The 17,046-nt window shown below is 36.2% G+C and overlaps 1 protein-coding gene across 1 annotated transcript; it reads right to left on the reverse strand.

Moving 5' to 3' along the window:
- Positions 1 to 2,557: 2,557 nt before the first annotated feature.
- Positions 2,558 to 16,171, reverse strand: LOC120632678 (clavesin-1-like). The gene is made up of 6 exons (XM_039902634.1): positions 15,878 to 16,171; positions 7,624 to 7,785; positions 6,743 to 6,837; positions 6,001 to 6,145; positions 3,709 to 3,902; positions 2,558 to 2,915 (listed from the first exon to the last, which is right to left on the reverse strand). The coding sequence occupies exons 2-6, from the start codon at positions 7,769 to 7,771 to the stop codon at positions 2,616 to 2,618; spliced, it is 882 nt and encodes a 293-aa protein (XP_039758568.1). The 5' UTR covers positions 7,772 to 7,785; positions 15,878 to 16,171; the 3' UTR covers positions 2,558 to 2,615.
- Positions 16,172 to 17,046: the final 875 nt, after the last annotated feature.

Raw genomic sequence — 17,046 nt, forward strand, 5'->3', positions numbered from 1 at the left:
CTATTTATTTATTTATTGTTGTTAGGTACACAAAACATGTAATAACTATAGGTCGATAAAAATAGAATATATAAAAATATTCTATCAAAAATCTATTTTTTTTGAATATATATTAATATAATAATACGTTTTGTGTATAAAATAAATAAATAAATACACTTTCTCCAAGAACCCTGAATAGATATTCCCCAAATTAGAATGGGACCACCTCTGAGATATAAAATATCAAACAAAAAAAGAATCATCAAAATCGGTTCATAACCGGCGGAGTGATCGCGTAACAAATAAAAAAAAACATACAGATGAATTACAGTTGGGACACGCACATACACATCAACACCAAACACATTACATACCGTCTTCGTTGAATCGTTGGAGGTGGGGGGGGGATAAATCAAATAGACTGTACGTAAGTACCTACTTGAATTTTAATTGTTCACATTACAAAAATAGAAAATCTATAACATTAGCATTAGCTTTTATTTATAATACATATATGACCAATATCCAGCATCTAAAACAATGTTGTTCATCTAAAAAAATAAATTGTTTACAAACAATCTTTCTCACCAAGTAACTATTTTAATATCACAGCCAATTCATTATACATATCTTTAATCAAAAATATACTTGTATTCCAGGTCGCAAGCTCTATGCGAAAACTCAGATAATAATGCATGTCTGGTGCGGGGCTTTGGCCGTGGCTTGTTACCACCCTACCGACAAAGACGTGCCGCTAAGCGATTTAATGTTCCGGTGCGATGTCGCGTACAAACCGAATAGGGGTATGACTACCATACTTCCTAACAGGTTAGCCCGCTACCATCTTAGACTGCATCATCACTAACCACCAGATGAGATTGCAGTCGAGGGCTAACTTGTACAGGAAAAAAAATGCTATTTATATAGTCTTGTGTCTAAATGGATCCCATGAGAACGTAGCCCAGATGTTTTTCAGGTGCAAAACAATCATCAAGTTCGGTGCAGTAGTAGAGCCGACTAGAGGTAACAAAGAAGCAAATACACAAACTAATAGACACCACTACCTTCGCATTTATACAATTAGTATGGGTTTTCTGTCAGACGTAAAAAACCGTGGGTTCCGAAGAAATTTTATGCGTTTTAAATTTATAAGAGTGATAATTCCTCCAAGTGTAGGTAAAACAATAAAAAAATTATAAAATTATAAAAAAAGCAATGTGTCATCTGTTGTTACAAACTTGTATCATTGTAATATGGTCCTTCGAAAAAGTAGATCGAAACTGCAATGCTTCCTACTAGATGGCGTTGCAGTCGCTGTAAGACTGATGTAAAAGGCATATAATAATTTCCGCATGGGCAGTAGGAGATACGTTGCTTAATTGGATGAAACGCTCAGGACGCGTTTACCAGAGAGTCGCAGGTTCAAATCCTGTCGGTTCCGAACATTTTTATATGCGTTTTAAATTTATGAAAAAAAAAGAAGTATAAATTTATAATGGACGCGCCACGTAACGATTTTAAATAGAGCAACACTTTGTGTAGTATTAAAGGTCTCACTTGTTGTAATTACACATAATAAGTAGATATGAATGCGAACTAGTTCATTTATCTATTTTGTTTGCCATTAAAATCTTGACTTGTTGAAAATTTTACTCTATTTTAATCACACATTGTATCACTATTCCATAACAACCATCAACCCATTACCGGCCCACTACAGGGCACGGGTCTCCTCCCACAATGAGAGGGGATTAAGGCGGTAGTCCACCACGCTGGCCCATTGCGGATTGGTGGACTCCACACACCTTTGGGAACATTATAAAGAACTCTCAGGAATGCAGGTTTCCTCAGGATATTTTCCTTCACCGTTGAATCAAGTTATATTTTAATAGCTTAAAAAACACATAACTTAGAGGTGCGTGGTGGGATTCGAACTCGGCCCCCCGAAAGTGAAGTCGAAGTTCTAACCACTGGATTATCACCAGCCTAGCTAGCTCGATCGGTAAAGCATGATGACTTTCAAAATCGAAAATACGATAAAAAACGCGTCATTGCGTATCTCCTTACAAATGTTATCTGCAGACGATAAATGCTTTTTCCTAGCTTCCTAATCAATTTATACAAAAACCTCCAGATAGCAGATTAGTGCTTTCCTTTTCGTACTATTCCCTGTAGATAAGGATGGCACTACTATATTCAATCTGGCATTTGAAGATTTTGAACATCGCAGAATATTGAGTTCGGGCTTAAGACGGAACGTTACATGGGCGTACCAAACTTCTGGCCTAGGGAGGGGCATGTGAGATTTTTTGAGATCAGATCGTCCGCGGCTGTTTTTTGAAAACATTTTTAGAGAGCCTTGTATAATTGATAATCGCCAAAACTGTATTTTTTGTCAGTCTTTATCTTGGCCGCCAAACATTTTTTAAGAGAGTTCATACATTTTCTGTGACATTTCCAGGACTGCCCTCCCCTGACCCCCTTTAATGAATGAATGAATACACTTTTATTGTACACCACAGAGAAAATTTACAGAGATACAAAAACATCCATATACTTATCCAAAATAAGTACAAAAACGAAGCTTTACGAGCTTCACGAGCGTTGTTGAAAACAGTATTTATATAATTTACTTATTCCTTTATAATATAACCCAACGCTTTCATCTCCCTATCAAACTGTTCGTCACGATACTTCTTGATCTTCTGCAGCCAGACGGCGAAGGAGACGTTGTTTCCACAAGTGCCACCATACCTCGTCGGAAGGCACTCCGGATCTATGTGCTGATGGAGGGACTTTATATCGCTTCCGTGGAAGAAGATCCGGCTCCAGAACCCCTGGGGGATGAACCGCTTGAAGATGTAGAACATAGTGTTGAGGATCCAGGAGTAGTTAATGATGTGACACGACCGTATCTTCGTTGGAACTGATGCCTAAAAATAAAAGTATTATTTACTAATCCGCATGTACAATGTGCTTCCTTCCCCACTTATATTTTAAATTCGACGTTCGCTACGTGAAAGAAAGACGCAGCCACAAAATTTATGACAAAATTAATGGCGTATCTACACTAAAATTATAAATGCGAAACTAACTCTGTATGTCTGTCCACCTGTCTGTCTTAATTAAACTTGGCATCACCTAGTAATACTTACTATAAAGTATTGGTTTTTTTGGTTGAACGCGCTTTTCCGAGAACTGTTTCGAATTGGATTTTTTCCAAATAATATATAAATCTTGATAGGTATTGGCGTTAAGACGAAAAACATACTTATTTATGTCATGTTGCAATCACTATAAATTATACTGTTTGAGAGATTCCGATGCGTGCAGTGTATAAAGGTAAACGTTAAGCCAAAACAACGGAAGTATGTAGTAAGTATGTATGTATCGCTTCTTTTTAAAAGTTCTAAAAAACAGTCCGTGGAAACCATATGACTATCTTTTAAAGTTGACTGATACGCAGATAAAGTCGCGAGGGACCTCCAGTTTAGAATATTAATCGGTTTTTTGGTTAAAAGGACATATGAAGAGGCATACGATAATTTCGCCATCGGCCAAACCGATATTTGTAAGGGAGCATTTTCTTAATTTATTCTTTGTTACCGAGATATTAAGAAAGCAGCACTTAATAGGTAGGCTTTTCGATTGTTGACCGCCAAACTTAAATTTAAAGAAGATGGCACCCGATGATGATGATGATTTTCTGAATTAAAAAATACCTACCCCAAGTAAAGAAACTATTTGGTAAGCGACCGACGGTGTGACAGCTGCCGTTTGCCTCAACGTTATTCCCTCCAGGTCCAGTATTACAGTTAGTCCAAGAATCTGTATTTTCGGGTTACGGCAGCCGATCTCAGAACCCACAAACCCGGCCCTCAATAGATCCTCCATTGGTACCTCGCTTGGATCCCATTGTCCTGGAAGGTAAGGTGTAATTATTCATACGAATATATAATCGCCTTGAGTTGACTTCAATTCAACTCATATATTTGCTGATTGGTTTTTCAATGTTGGTAGACTATAAGGGACAAACAATCCGCCTTAGATGACATGCATATAATACCTATATGTTTTTAAACTAATTCCTACTTTCTAAGTATTATATTAACAGCTTAAATCCATCATCAATCGAAAATATTAAAATAAGTTATCAAAATTACAAAGATTAATCGTTATGAAAATTAAGCTTCACAATTATCAATTTTCAAGACAAGGTCTCTTGAGGATGCTCCGGTTTCGGAGCGAAACGTGCGTAGAGGGTACATTGCCGAAGATTTGTTTGGTGTGGAGTATAAAGATCGAAGAGATTATACATTATATACATTACTTATAATATAAATATTATTTATGTTTAAATGAATTTACATCACGTGTCAACAATAATAATGAAAGTTTAAAATATAATAACGAAAACTATTAGTAGCAAAATAAAAGAGAAAAAAAAAGAAGCAACAGTAACTTGTTACAAATATTGTGATACGCACCTTCGAAGGATTTAGAGGTTGAGCTACTGGGAAAAAGTTTGAGTAGTTTAACTATTGGCTAACTAGTTGGAAGAGTGGGGATGAGAGACTTAAACCATACAGATTCTCCTATTTTTCGCGGAGTATAGCAAATTAAGCTTAATTTTCATAATATATCATGGAATTCGCAAAGTAACGCCTGCTTCTATCCAATATTTAAAGATTATTTGATTATATTTCTGATCATTTATTAACTCAAGTACTAATCTAATCTATTATTATTCATGACAAATAATAATATTTATATACAATGTCAAACTATAATATTGTGTCTGTTATATATTCTTGGATGGTAGTACATTTCTTAATAAGCGGTATTTTAATCTTATTTTTAAAATCTGCAGGTTTTATGTTTCTGTCGGCTAGCGTTGTTGGTAATTTGTTGTCAAGTACTATTTGTTGGCCTTATAGCTATATTGCGATTTCTTCCAGGCAATTATTGACGGCCGATTGGCGCAGTGGGCAGTGACCCAGCTTTCTGAGTACAAGGCTGTGGGATCAATTCCCACAACTGGTAGATGTTTGTATGAGAAACGTGTGTGAAGTCTATCAATCCGTACTTGGACAGTATACTACGCCTTAACTCTCTTAATTATAAGTGGAGTCCCACGCCCTGTATTTGACCCATAAAGGGTTAATAATAATGAACCCATACTATATAATGTCTTCTGATCACATCCTGGCACCCCTAGTCGGTATACATCTGACCAAAGTTATCAAATCAAATAATCTTTATTTGGTAAATGTGGTACTATAGTGGTGTTTGTTCCTGTTAGTATGCTCACTTTTTGCAATATGAATAAGACATGCAAATATTTATCACAAATTATTATTTTCTGATTTCGGAATATATATTATTTATTATTAATAATTATACAAGTGTACATGTTCATATGAAGAAGTGCACACTTGTTTGACGAGATGTATTACGAATACGTTTATAATGTTCTTAATGCAGTCCCAAGCCAAGGTCGAGCGAAAGGTATGTGTTTACAAGGTCGATGCCTTTAAAGGAGTAGGTAGTAGTAGTAGGTAGGTATCTTTTAAGTTATCGAAAAAATGTATGAGAGCAGTAATCGGAACACTAGGATTTCAGAATCAAGACCTACGGTCGTTGTATACTTGAGTTAGTAATACTTTAGTTTTTTAATTAGTAGTACGACCTTCCTGGCGCAGCGATCCCGGAGGTCCCGGGTTCGATCCCGGCAGAGAAATTTGGGAATTTTTAATTGCTGGTTTTTCTCTGGTCTGATACGGTGGGTGGCTTTGGCTGTGGCTAGTTACAACCCTACCGACAAAGACGTTAAGCGATTCGCTTATTATGCTATGCGGTTCGGCGGCCCACTTACCACCAGGTGAGATTGCAGTCAAGTGCTGACTTCTAGTAAGCACTTGACTATAACCTGTATTACAGGTATGGTTGTTCTATAGTATGTATATAAGTTCACCCTCAGTATGAGAATAAATCCTTTTGTTCGTGCTTGAATCTTACCCCATCGAACTATAGAGACCCTGCCAACATCAGGCCTGTCTAACATGATCCCTTCGTAAACGTTTTGGGTTCTGATCAGGCCCCACAGGTCAACGCCCTTCTGCAGGGCTGGATATTGCTCCCGGAACTCGTGGTAGCGGACTAGCTGCCAATGGAAATACAACATGAAACACGCATCGCATTTTTTGTCATATTGTTTTAATTTATACATGTGCTAAGAACAGCGCAGTTGATGTATCAAATCGCAGAAGCAGGGCTGTTCTGTCAAAAAATTGTAACTGTTAAAATATTAATATTAGCAACAATTATATAAAAATGTGAGAAAACAAAATTAATAAAAAAAAAACACAAAACACCAAGAGGTGCTTAATTAAAAAAATCTTAAATGTACAGACTCAGCCGTCTACGATTTTATTATATGTATATAGATTAATCAGCAGGACTTCCAATAAGTAATAAAAACGTTTGAAATCAAACAAGTAATTCATACTGGTTGGTAAAGTAGCTATATTGACTAGACTGTAAAAAAATCTGTATTTTTAAAACGGAATTTTTTCATCTTTTTTTATTCCTGGGGCCCTAGCATATGTCCAAGTTAACACACTGCTATACTCAGGTAAGATTCGAGCAAGCATTTTTATTGACAAACCGAAATAGATGATAGTAGCTTTAAAAAAAACTTAAGTATGTATAACCTTGAAGATCCCAAGATCCATGTAAGCACAAAGAAGAATATACCTACGAGTCTATACGCTCGACGTATGATGAAGTCTCTTGAACGGAGAAATCTGATCAGGTACTCGTCATCTGTGCGATGTGGTTTGACTTCGTCACGCTCTGCAAATAGCAAAAGATATTGAAGAATGCACCTTTTACTTACGGTATATCTATGCGTCTAGAGATTAATCCAAAGTTGGCATTATCGCAAAAAGTTTTAGTGAGTAAATTATCAATCAATAGCCTATAACAGTTTACTGAAGGTCTCTCGCTTTGCCCATAATTACTACCCGCAGTTTGGTAATCTCAGTTTATGGTAGTAATAGCACAAAGGACACTGCTGCCCCTTCTCCGTTATATTCCCTTAGTCGCCTCGTACGACACCCGCGGGAAGAAAAAGGTTGGTGACAACTGTCTTCTGATCTGACTCAGTAAATTAAGTTTAGTTTATTAATACCTAAGTCACATAATGCACTGGTCTAGGTATTCGATTTCCTAGTAAGAAACTGTATCAGCTCAAAGCCAGGAATTTCGTGGTGTCCAAGCAACTGGTTTGAACAGCTCCCTGCTTTCCGTCCCGGATGTTATAACTCCCATGTTATTGAAGCGGCAAGACTTTGAAGCGTTTTGAAAAGTTACAACAAAGTCGGTGAAAATATTTTTTGCAACATTTTTAAGTCGGTGCAAAGTAAAGTGTAGAAAATTACTGGTACTTTCCTTGCTACAATATAAAAGAGAATGCGAAGTATATGATCTATACCTAGTAATTTTATACATTTTACTTGGAACTTACTTAAAAATGTTGTAGAAAATATTTATTTCTTGCTATTTTGTTGTATTACTCGTACAAAGTAAATTTTTTTTTTTGGATTTTTTTATTATGCACTTTTTTTCTTGAAACCTTACCAACGATCATTTTCCTCAGCTCCGTGATGGCTAGCATCCTGGTGTCAGGGTTCTCATTGCATAGTTCCGGCGCTAGGGCCAATAGCTCCGGATCCTCTTTAGTGTTAAGTTCAGCCTCGAACGCTATTTCAAAGAAAATCTTGTTCATTATGGTACTTTTACCTGCAAAAAAATTAAATAATTTAAAAAAAATGCATCTAGTCTCGGGCATCATTATGTAATTAAAACGAAACGTGTGATTAGTTATTTAGTAATCTTAATAACCAACTAGCGGACGCTCGCGACTTCGTCCGCGTATGAGTCAATCGAGAAGCTAGAATAGATCTTATACTAGCATCATAATCATCGTGGCTAGCCTATGTACATACTATAATTTTACGTGGTAAGTTGTCATTATTTTAGTTGATACATCCATACATACATTCATCCATACATCCATCCGCACAAACTTTCGCATTTATAATATTAGTAGGATGGTGGACGCATGCATTCAATCGTTGTCCCGTGTGCCTTGCGACTTACTGTTATGTCCTTTATCTCCGACAATATTTATCAGATCCTTATTAAAATAAGCAAACATGCTTGATAGAAATAGAAAAAATAATGTAACGGAGATATGAAGTAAAATTGATAAAATTTGTCATCCCATTTTCCGCAGGAAACCAATTGTTTATCGGAATAAGAAGTATCCTATATGTTGACCCGGAATACCAGCTACCACTAAGCCAAATTTTATTTAAATCCGTTCAGTAGTTTTCACGTGATGCCCGGACAGACAGACAGACGGACAAAAATTAAATAAAAATCTGTTTTGGACTCAGTATCGATTACAAAGCATGCCCCGGTCAAAATTTTCAAAATATATTAAATGTACAGAAATCTTCCAGTTACATTTTTATTATAAGTATAGATATTCGATCGATTCGAAATGATACAAAAAAGGAATTTGGATTTGAATATTCATTGCAGAATTCTACTAACGCTAAATGTGTTAATTTAAATCCATTATGAATTTTAATTTCCACATTTTGACCTCTTTTGCATAAAACTGTGCAATTAATGAGATGGTTTTATTTTTACTGAATAATAAAATAAAGTTTTGGAATGTATAAATTAAGTTATTAATTATAATATTTTACACTATTTATTTGAGATTATTTCTGCTTGGCAAACTTCGGATATATAACAAAATGAAAGAAAATAATTATGCTTTTTATGATTTTTCAAAATGATTCCAAAATTATTTTGTTTTTTAAAAATTATCTCATACTTTCATAAATTATTATTGATCTGACAATAATAACTATAAAAAAACTGCATGTCTTTTAAAACGTTAAAAATATATGGTGTTAGGTTAGGCACGTAAATAAAATAATAATTATGCAGTTACGTAAACTAACACATGTTAGTTCCACGCCGATGCCTCTCACCAGAAAGGGCCTGTTTGGCTGTTTCCCTATATCATTGATATTTGTTAACACGAAACGCATTTTTCGATGAAAAATCTGTCACCTCTTCAATCTTACTAAAGCCCTGGTACTTTATGAAATCTTAACTATCTTGTTACCCTGTTGCTTTTCCGGGATAAAAAGTATTTTATAATCAACAGGATGCAAACAATATATATACCCAAATGTCATCAAGATTGGTTGAGCCAATAATAACGAATAAAAAAATAAGACAAGCTTTCGCATTATAATATTAGTTTCAGAGGGTCTGAATTGTCATCATTTCATATAGGTTTAAGTCGAGCGTTTGGTGATAGCTCGTCTGGAAAAGTACAACAGCTATGCATACTTTGACTGTCAAGCAGTAATGCTGTGTTCCAGTCGGTGTCTATAGTTGCCGGTAATTACAGACACATGAGGCTTAACAGGTTAATGGACACAAAGCGGTAATTTCTAAGATGTTTTATTTGCATGCCCTATAAAGTTTTGCCTTGTGTTTAGGCGATATTTTTCAATTTAACATCAAGTACGCTATCAGCTTGGTCAGCCAATTATAATGTTAAAAAATATTAATTAAACCAAGATTAGTTAACAATCAATTAAATAAATAATCAGACACATTTTCGCTATTATATGTATTTAAAAATCTGGATTATCTGGTTAAACCTGGACTAATCTAGACATTTATAATTCACAAATTGACCAAGTCAGGATGTGAACCCAGGATCTCGTACTCGAAGGTGAACGACCGTATCGCAGCCTATCCAAACCTTTTACCAAGGCGACATAGCTTTCGTCGGATGCGGTTTAAAAATGCATATCAATCGGGGACAAGGTCAAATCAAGTGGATTTGGAAAACGTGAATGAACTGTTCAAATAACCTTCGATTTTATTTATACTACAACCAAAATATTACATCCTACAGTCTCATGTAGTACGCGACCTTTAAAAATAATTACTATACACGGTGACTTTTTTTTTTGGTCTGACAACAGTGACCCAATTTATGAATTGAAGAAAATTTACTTAATAGTTTTGTACATAAGAAGGATCATATATCGTTTGCCAGCGGTGCGTTGCGGCTGTGTTATCAATACAATCAGATGCGGTCGTTTTTTGCAGTACAAAAAATATATAGGTAGATACTTAATTTTATCATCTTCTTCCAAATCATAAATGCAATGCAAGTTCATTTTTGTACTATTTCTGACTAGTGTAGTAAATTTCAGTAATTTTGGATATTGCTGAAAGCTATTGTAGAAGGATAGATTGAAGGAGCTGTCAATGTCCGTGTTTAGATATGTTTATTAGCGGTTTCCCGCGATTTATTCCGAGTGTAAAAAAATTCGCACATAAATTTTCATCCGGCTCCTCTCCCACCGCGTCCTCTTTCCGATTTGTTGTCTTATTGCTTGATTCCAAAGGGTTATAGCGAGTGGTTAAATAACCTGTAAGCTTCCTGCAGAATTCAAATACAAAATTTTTGTAGTTGACAGCCCAATTCAAATACAGTAATGGTTTTTGTTTGAAAGACAATAAATTTGGTCTGGTAGGAGGAGTGGGCCGTGGTAAGTTACCGCAGTGGCGTACATACAGGGTATGCAGATGATATAAATAATAAAATGGAGAAAATCTGAAGCACGATTTATAAAAAAATTAAGGGTACCAATACCAACCCTTAAGTTTTTTATAAATCAGATTGTGCTGCAGTTTTTCTGCATTTTATATCATCTGGCTGCCCTATACCATGCCACTGCCCTGCCCCGATAGAGACGTGCTGCCAAGCGATTTAATGTTCCCGTACGATGCCACGTAGAACCAATTAGGAGTATGGTTTTGATGTAACAGGTCAGTTGCTACAATCTTAGACTCCACATTAATTACTACCAGGTGAGATTGCAGATAAGCGCACCGAAAGCTAATAGAATAGGAAAAAAAATCAATATATAGGCAGGATTCTCCTCTCAGAATGATGGAGTTTAGCTCATAGTTCACCACACTCTTTAAAGGCCTAAGCAGAAAACCCACCCACAGGTAAGTGGATAACCATCGCCTACAACACTTCGTTGGGACTCATCCTACGATGGACCGCCCGGCGTCCATCAACCTGAGGCGAAGTTATATGCTTAGAAATTCGCTGGCCACCACGCCCCTTTAGACAAGAATGCAACAATGCTGCTGGCATGGCGGTAATCAAACAACCTCTGCGAAACCCTGACAGAGACAAAGAAAAAATATTGGTTGTCTGTAACTGACGATAGTTGAACGTGACAACGTCGTAAGAAAATACTGATGGAATGGTTGCATTTTTCAAAAGAAAATATTAATTTTACGAGTATTTGTTTGATAGATATTATCGTTGCTATAAACAATTGACACCACATTCACTTTTCACTGCACTTCATCAAAACATGTAAATGTATTATTGTAAAGAAGCTGTCCAAGCGGACGCATCGCTCACTCAAGTAGGAGAGAGACAGATGTCGAACGCGGGGGACGACTGTGCCTCTTTGTCGCTCGTTCCGCGCTCTCGCTTGCACTTCAAGCCTTGAATGGAACGCCTCAGAGCGAGGTAACGCCGCATGCGTCATGCGTGCAGCCGGCTCCATCGAATTATAAGACGTTGTCACTTCAAAAAACCAAAAACTTTATTAATACAAAAAATGTAAAGCTAACATTTGAATTCTTCAATTTAAGTCGAGTCGGTGTAGTACCAATAATATTATACAAAATCATAACAGAAAAAGACCATTACGGTTTGTTGATAAAAAATTGTGCTCGAGGTGAAAAGCAGACTGGCCTAAAACCTAACATTGATCACTCATTGGTCTACATTGACAACAATTTTTTGATGACCGTTGATTTGATCTGCCTCTCAGAAACTGGAAATATTTTTTATATATTTTATAACTTATAAGTTGGTTCAGAGTTTATTTGAGCTTATCTGGGAAGATTTTAGTAGTTAAATAAAATCAATTTCTACACGGAATTGTATGGTATAACGCAAAATCTAGTGATTATTTATTAGACTTGGCTTATTACATGAGAGGGCTGAAGTAACGAATATAGTATTAATTTCGGAATTAATATTTAAATGATGGTAACAGAGCTGAAGCGACAAGTATTGTATTCATTTCTGGACCTGGACCTAATAATTAAAATTCCACAGCATACGACGCTGCTGGGAGGTCGTCAAACTCTTAGTTTCGTAACACCTAAGCGTGAAGCTTGGTTGCATTTGTTGCATGCTGCAAAGGAATATTACGACATTGTTTACGGCGACCTTGAGATGTCAGTGAAGAGACCAAAATGCTTTTAGAGACCAATGGCAGATAACCAAGGGCAAACTTAACCATCATCAACAGCTAACAACCGTACACTGCTGGACTAAAGACCTCTCCCAACAGGAGGGTTTGCCCATAATCACCGCACCAGACGGGTTGGTGATCGCAGTATATAATAGATGGCCGTTCTCCGTTATAGTCCCTTAGTCAGCTCGTACGACACACGCGGAAAGAGCAGAGTTGGTGACAGCTGTATTCTGATTTGTTTGTGTGAAGGTAATATTAGATCTACCTTTAACTAAGTTTAAACTATATATTATAACACCTTTAACAAATCGTGGTTACTACACGATTGATGAATACCTTAACGACAAGGCTGCAAGGGCACTCCGCTCTCATCTCTCACAACAGAAAAATTCTAAAGATTGTTAAACTATAAAATGATGTTGGAAAAGAGCAATCTGCTGAGTTTCTTGCAGGCTCTTCTCAGTGGAATCTGCTTTCTGAACCGGTGGTAGAGTCACTACAAACAGACTGACTTGACATTTCAAAAGTGCTTATAAATTAGGCCTACTGGAAATAAATGAATTTTAAATTCTGGTTTTTTTTTTTTAATTTTGTCGACACCACAAGGCGAGACTTAACGGCAGGTGTCAACCAGTGGTAGTCTCTGATCCTCGACATTGCACTATCGACGGCCGTCATGGACATATTGCCGTGCTCATAATTAAGCTGTTATAGCCTAGTGGTTTGGGGTTGGATCTCCCTTTCGTTCGGACCGGGTTTGATCCTGGAGACGTACCTCTAACATTGAAGAGTTAAGTGTGTTTTTAATTTTTACCTTAACAATTAAAATAACAGTCGTTGTAACGGTGAACGAAAACATTGTGAGGAAACCTGCATGCCTAAGAGTTCTCCATGACGTTTATCCACTAATAATTAGTGCCCTGACAGACCATTGTTAATAAAGCATTGTTTAATTATCTGAAGACGATTTATCCCATGGCTGGCAAAAAATTAAACTTACCGAACTAACTTACAGTGGCTGTCCTATTAGCTCTATTGACAACATGAAACTTACTTTCAATGCGACGTACGTACATATATGTTCACATTATTGAGAGTTGACGGTGATAACAACATAAGTTACTTATAACTAAAGCCTTATTTATTCTTTCTTATTAAGTTTTGACCGTCCGCTATTAACGGACGGCTATTAAAGTTGATTTAATCAGCTTTTCATAAACTGGAGTTGGGTTAGTATATTCCGTAACGCCTCCAACCACCTAAGCGTGAAGCTTCGTTGCATTAGTTGCATACTGCACGGGAGTTCTTACGACATTTTTGTATTTCGACCTTGTTGAATTTACAGGTGATCTGACGAGATCATTAATATGCACTTCATAGATGCTCAAAAGCTTTGCCTACCCAAAAGTGTATAGGTACTTTTGAAGGTATCAGTCTGGCTGTCGTGACAAGATGTTGCCAAGTAAAATATAGACATTTGTTTTAATTTTTATTCGTGTTTTTACTTGCACTTGGAGTCCAAGTGTAGATAAATGAATTATCTATTTTATAAATTTAAAATGCATGTGAAAAATTTTGGAACCGACAGGATTTGAACCTGCTACTCTCTGGAAATCGCGTCCTGAGCGATTTAGCCAATTAGGCTACGGCTCTTAGAAATTAGTATATGCCTTTTGCATCAGTCTACAGTCGCTTTAAGACTAATATCGGATCGACGGTAGGAGAGCCAAAGGAAACATAAACGGATACACGGTATACGGTACACTCAATATTTTGTACATTTTAGCACTGACTTAAAAATGTTGTAAAATGATAGAATTATTTATTTTTTGATATTTAGTACAAAGTTTGTTTATCTACAAATCCGTGTTTTCCTGGGATAAAAAAATAGCCTATTACATCCTTTCAACCAACTCTATGATAAAGATCGACTTGATTGCTTGATAGGCGTATAGCAAATACAAACAAACTAACTTTCGCATTTATTATATTAGTAATTAGATAAATATTAAGATAAACTGTTTTCATCATGTCCACCATGAGAGAGAATAATAATAAATATATAAATATACTACGACAATACACACATCGCCACCTAGCCCCAAAGTAAGCGTAGCTTGTGTTATGGGTACTAAGATAGCTGTTGAATATTTTTATGAACATAACACATAAATACTTATAATATACATATAAACACCCAGACATTGAAAAACATTCATGTTCATCACACAAACATTTTCCAGTTGTGGGAATCGAACCCACGACCTTGGACTCAGAGAGCAGGGTCGCTGCAAACTGCGCCAATCGGCCATCTGAAATCTCTATAGAGTTAAATTATCCTTCAGTACGTCCTGTCTTTCTTTATTTTAGTTTGAATCTTCTTTAAATCATGCTTTAAGATAGCTACATCGATAGTAGTAGTAGAAGTAGAAGCGCGTGGTTACCGCTGTAATTATAGCTAGGTACATGAGGATGAGCCATGCTAGGGCAAACGACAATTGTCTCCCCGGGGAAAGTAGACAAATTTATCTTCTCACACAGCTTTATCAACTCTAAGAGCATCAGCGCACAAGTACAAATTATATCCAAAAAAATATGTGTAATAATAAACGCGGGTAAACTTCCCCTGTTCCCTATTCCCGTGCTCTGGCAGATGGACACGTTAATTAAATCCTTTTTCAGGGGATACAATCGGGGGATATAATTTTTGTCTCCTGCCTTTGCTTGCCCTGCAGGTTGAAGGCCACAGGGCGGCACTTTTTAGGTTGTATTGCTTACATGCCCTGCGAAGTGTTACCCTGTTAATGAGCCAAGAGTCGATCGCGCATATCCAACTCCATGTCCTCAAAATAAAATGGATCTAATGCTATCTGTTTTAGAATCGCAAATCCTGTACTTCTGGTTTTAGTTTGACATCATTCTATCAAAAGACCAAGATAAACAAATGTAGACAAATTTGAGCTTTTATGCATTTCAAATAAGATCCATTTTACTCAGGTGTTCAAGTATTTCTGTACTCAAAAACAGCTTTTCGATTGCGAGCTAGCAAATCATACAAAGGCTACAGGTCATCGTCATTGTCATTGAACCATAGACCTGAATCTGTCTATCCTATCACAGAGCTTTCGTGTGCATTGGGTAAACAGGGTTTCAAATCCACCACACTGCCCGCGTGTGGATTTGAAGACTTCACAAGCCTATAGAACATTATGAACGACTCTTACGCATACAGATTTTCCTCACAATTTTTCGAAGTTATACTTCTTTTGGCGCGTTAAGGAAAAATTATGATAGTAAAAAATTGACCCCCTGAAGTTAGCTATAAGGTTTGGTCTATAGCATATAACAGTCTACTGCTAGACTAAAAGCCTCTCCCAACGGAACGGAACGGAACGGATGGTAGTAGTAAGTAGCACAGAGGAAGCTGCTGCCCTACTCCCTTAGTCGCCTCGTACGACACCCGCGGGACTAGGAGAGATCAAATGTATACTTACATTCAAAATAAATCTATAAAAAAACGACACGAACTCCAAACGTACACTGATGTTAACCCGTTATATGTTTTGGCACTTCATATTTATAAAAACAACAATTAACTTTATTTATATACAACAAAAAAACATAAACGTCTTATTCACACTTTAATTTTCTGGTTGAATTCGACAGTAACAAAAACAAAGAAAAATCAACAAGTTAATCAAATGTTTTCTGCATCACTTTAACAAAACAAAATAGCGAAAATTCACTGTTCATGTTACAATTTCACTTCGAAAACAATGTCGCATCAATCAAATATTCACTCTTCAACTTCTATTTTTTTTTAAACTATAACTAATAATCACTTGTTTATTTTTATTTAAATTTGTTATTTCTATTTTGACTATAAACTTTACGAATTTGACTATAAATTTAATGATATTTAAAACAAAAACAAATCGTATAGGCAACTACCGCGTCGTGCAAAATGCAAGACTGTAATACCGACGCGCGACGTCTGTATAAAATATGCGCTTATCTGATATGCTCATGAGTTCAGACTGTCATACCCTTAGTATGAAATTTGTGATGTCCTTTAGTTTGACACTGTCGCACACTTATACAGCAAGCGCTCTAGACCCTAGGAACGTTTGTAATTACTAAAACACTTTCGCAATCGGAAAGTCTTGGAACTAATACTATGGAATTCACTTCCACACTTTATTCTGTGCGATACCCGTCCCTGAATGTGTTTTAGGTCTAGGCTGTAGTAGCACTATCTGGCTTCTCTATAGTATTAGTTTATTAGTATACCTTTTGTGTTGTTTTTCAAATATAATATTGTATGTATATCTTTATATATATATTTCTTGTGTGCGTGTGTATGTCACTGAACTCCTCCTAAACGGCTGGACCGATTTGGATGAATTTTTTGGTATGCGTTTGGGTGGCACTCTGAATAGTTAAGAGTTACAAATCAGCCCGGCAGATGGCGCTGGGGTCCGCTAATGTATATATATATATATAAATATTATAGTTTACATTTGTTATTATACTATATTTAAGAATATCTATGTATTATATATCTCTATTCATATAATCAGTTATTTTTTTTTTTTTGTTTAACACAAAACAGGTCATGACAAAAACAAAAGCATAAGAACAACAAGCAACAAAAATAAAACTA

The sequence above is a fragment of the Pararge aegeria genome, chromosome 20 (genome assembly GCF_905163445.1).
Source record: "Pararge aegeria chromosome 20, ilParAegt1.1, whole genome shotgun sequence".
NCBI classification, from domain to species: domain Eukaryota; kingdom Metazoa; phylum Arthropoda; class Insecta; order Lepidoptera; family Nymphalidae; genus Pararge; species Pararge aegeria.

Coding starts and splice junctions, on each gene's coding strand:
- LOC120632678 (XM_039902634.1), bottom strand. CDS start 7,771: ATGAACAAGATTTTCTTTGAAATAGCGTTCGAGGCTGAACTTAACACT. Junction 6,146..6,742: donor TACGTCGAGCGTATAGACTC/GTAGGTATATTC, acceptor TTCCATTGGCAG/CTAGTCCGCTACCACGAGTT. Junction 2,916..3,708: donor AAATAGTTTCTTTACTTGGG/GTAGGTATTTTT, acceptor TTTTATTTTTAG/GCATCAGTTCCAACGAAGAT.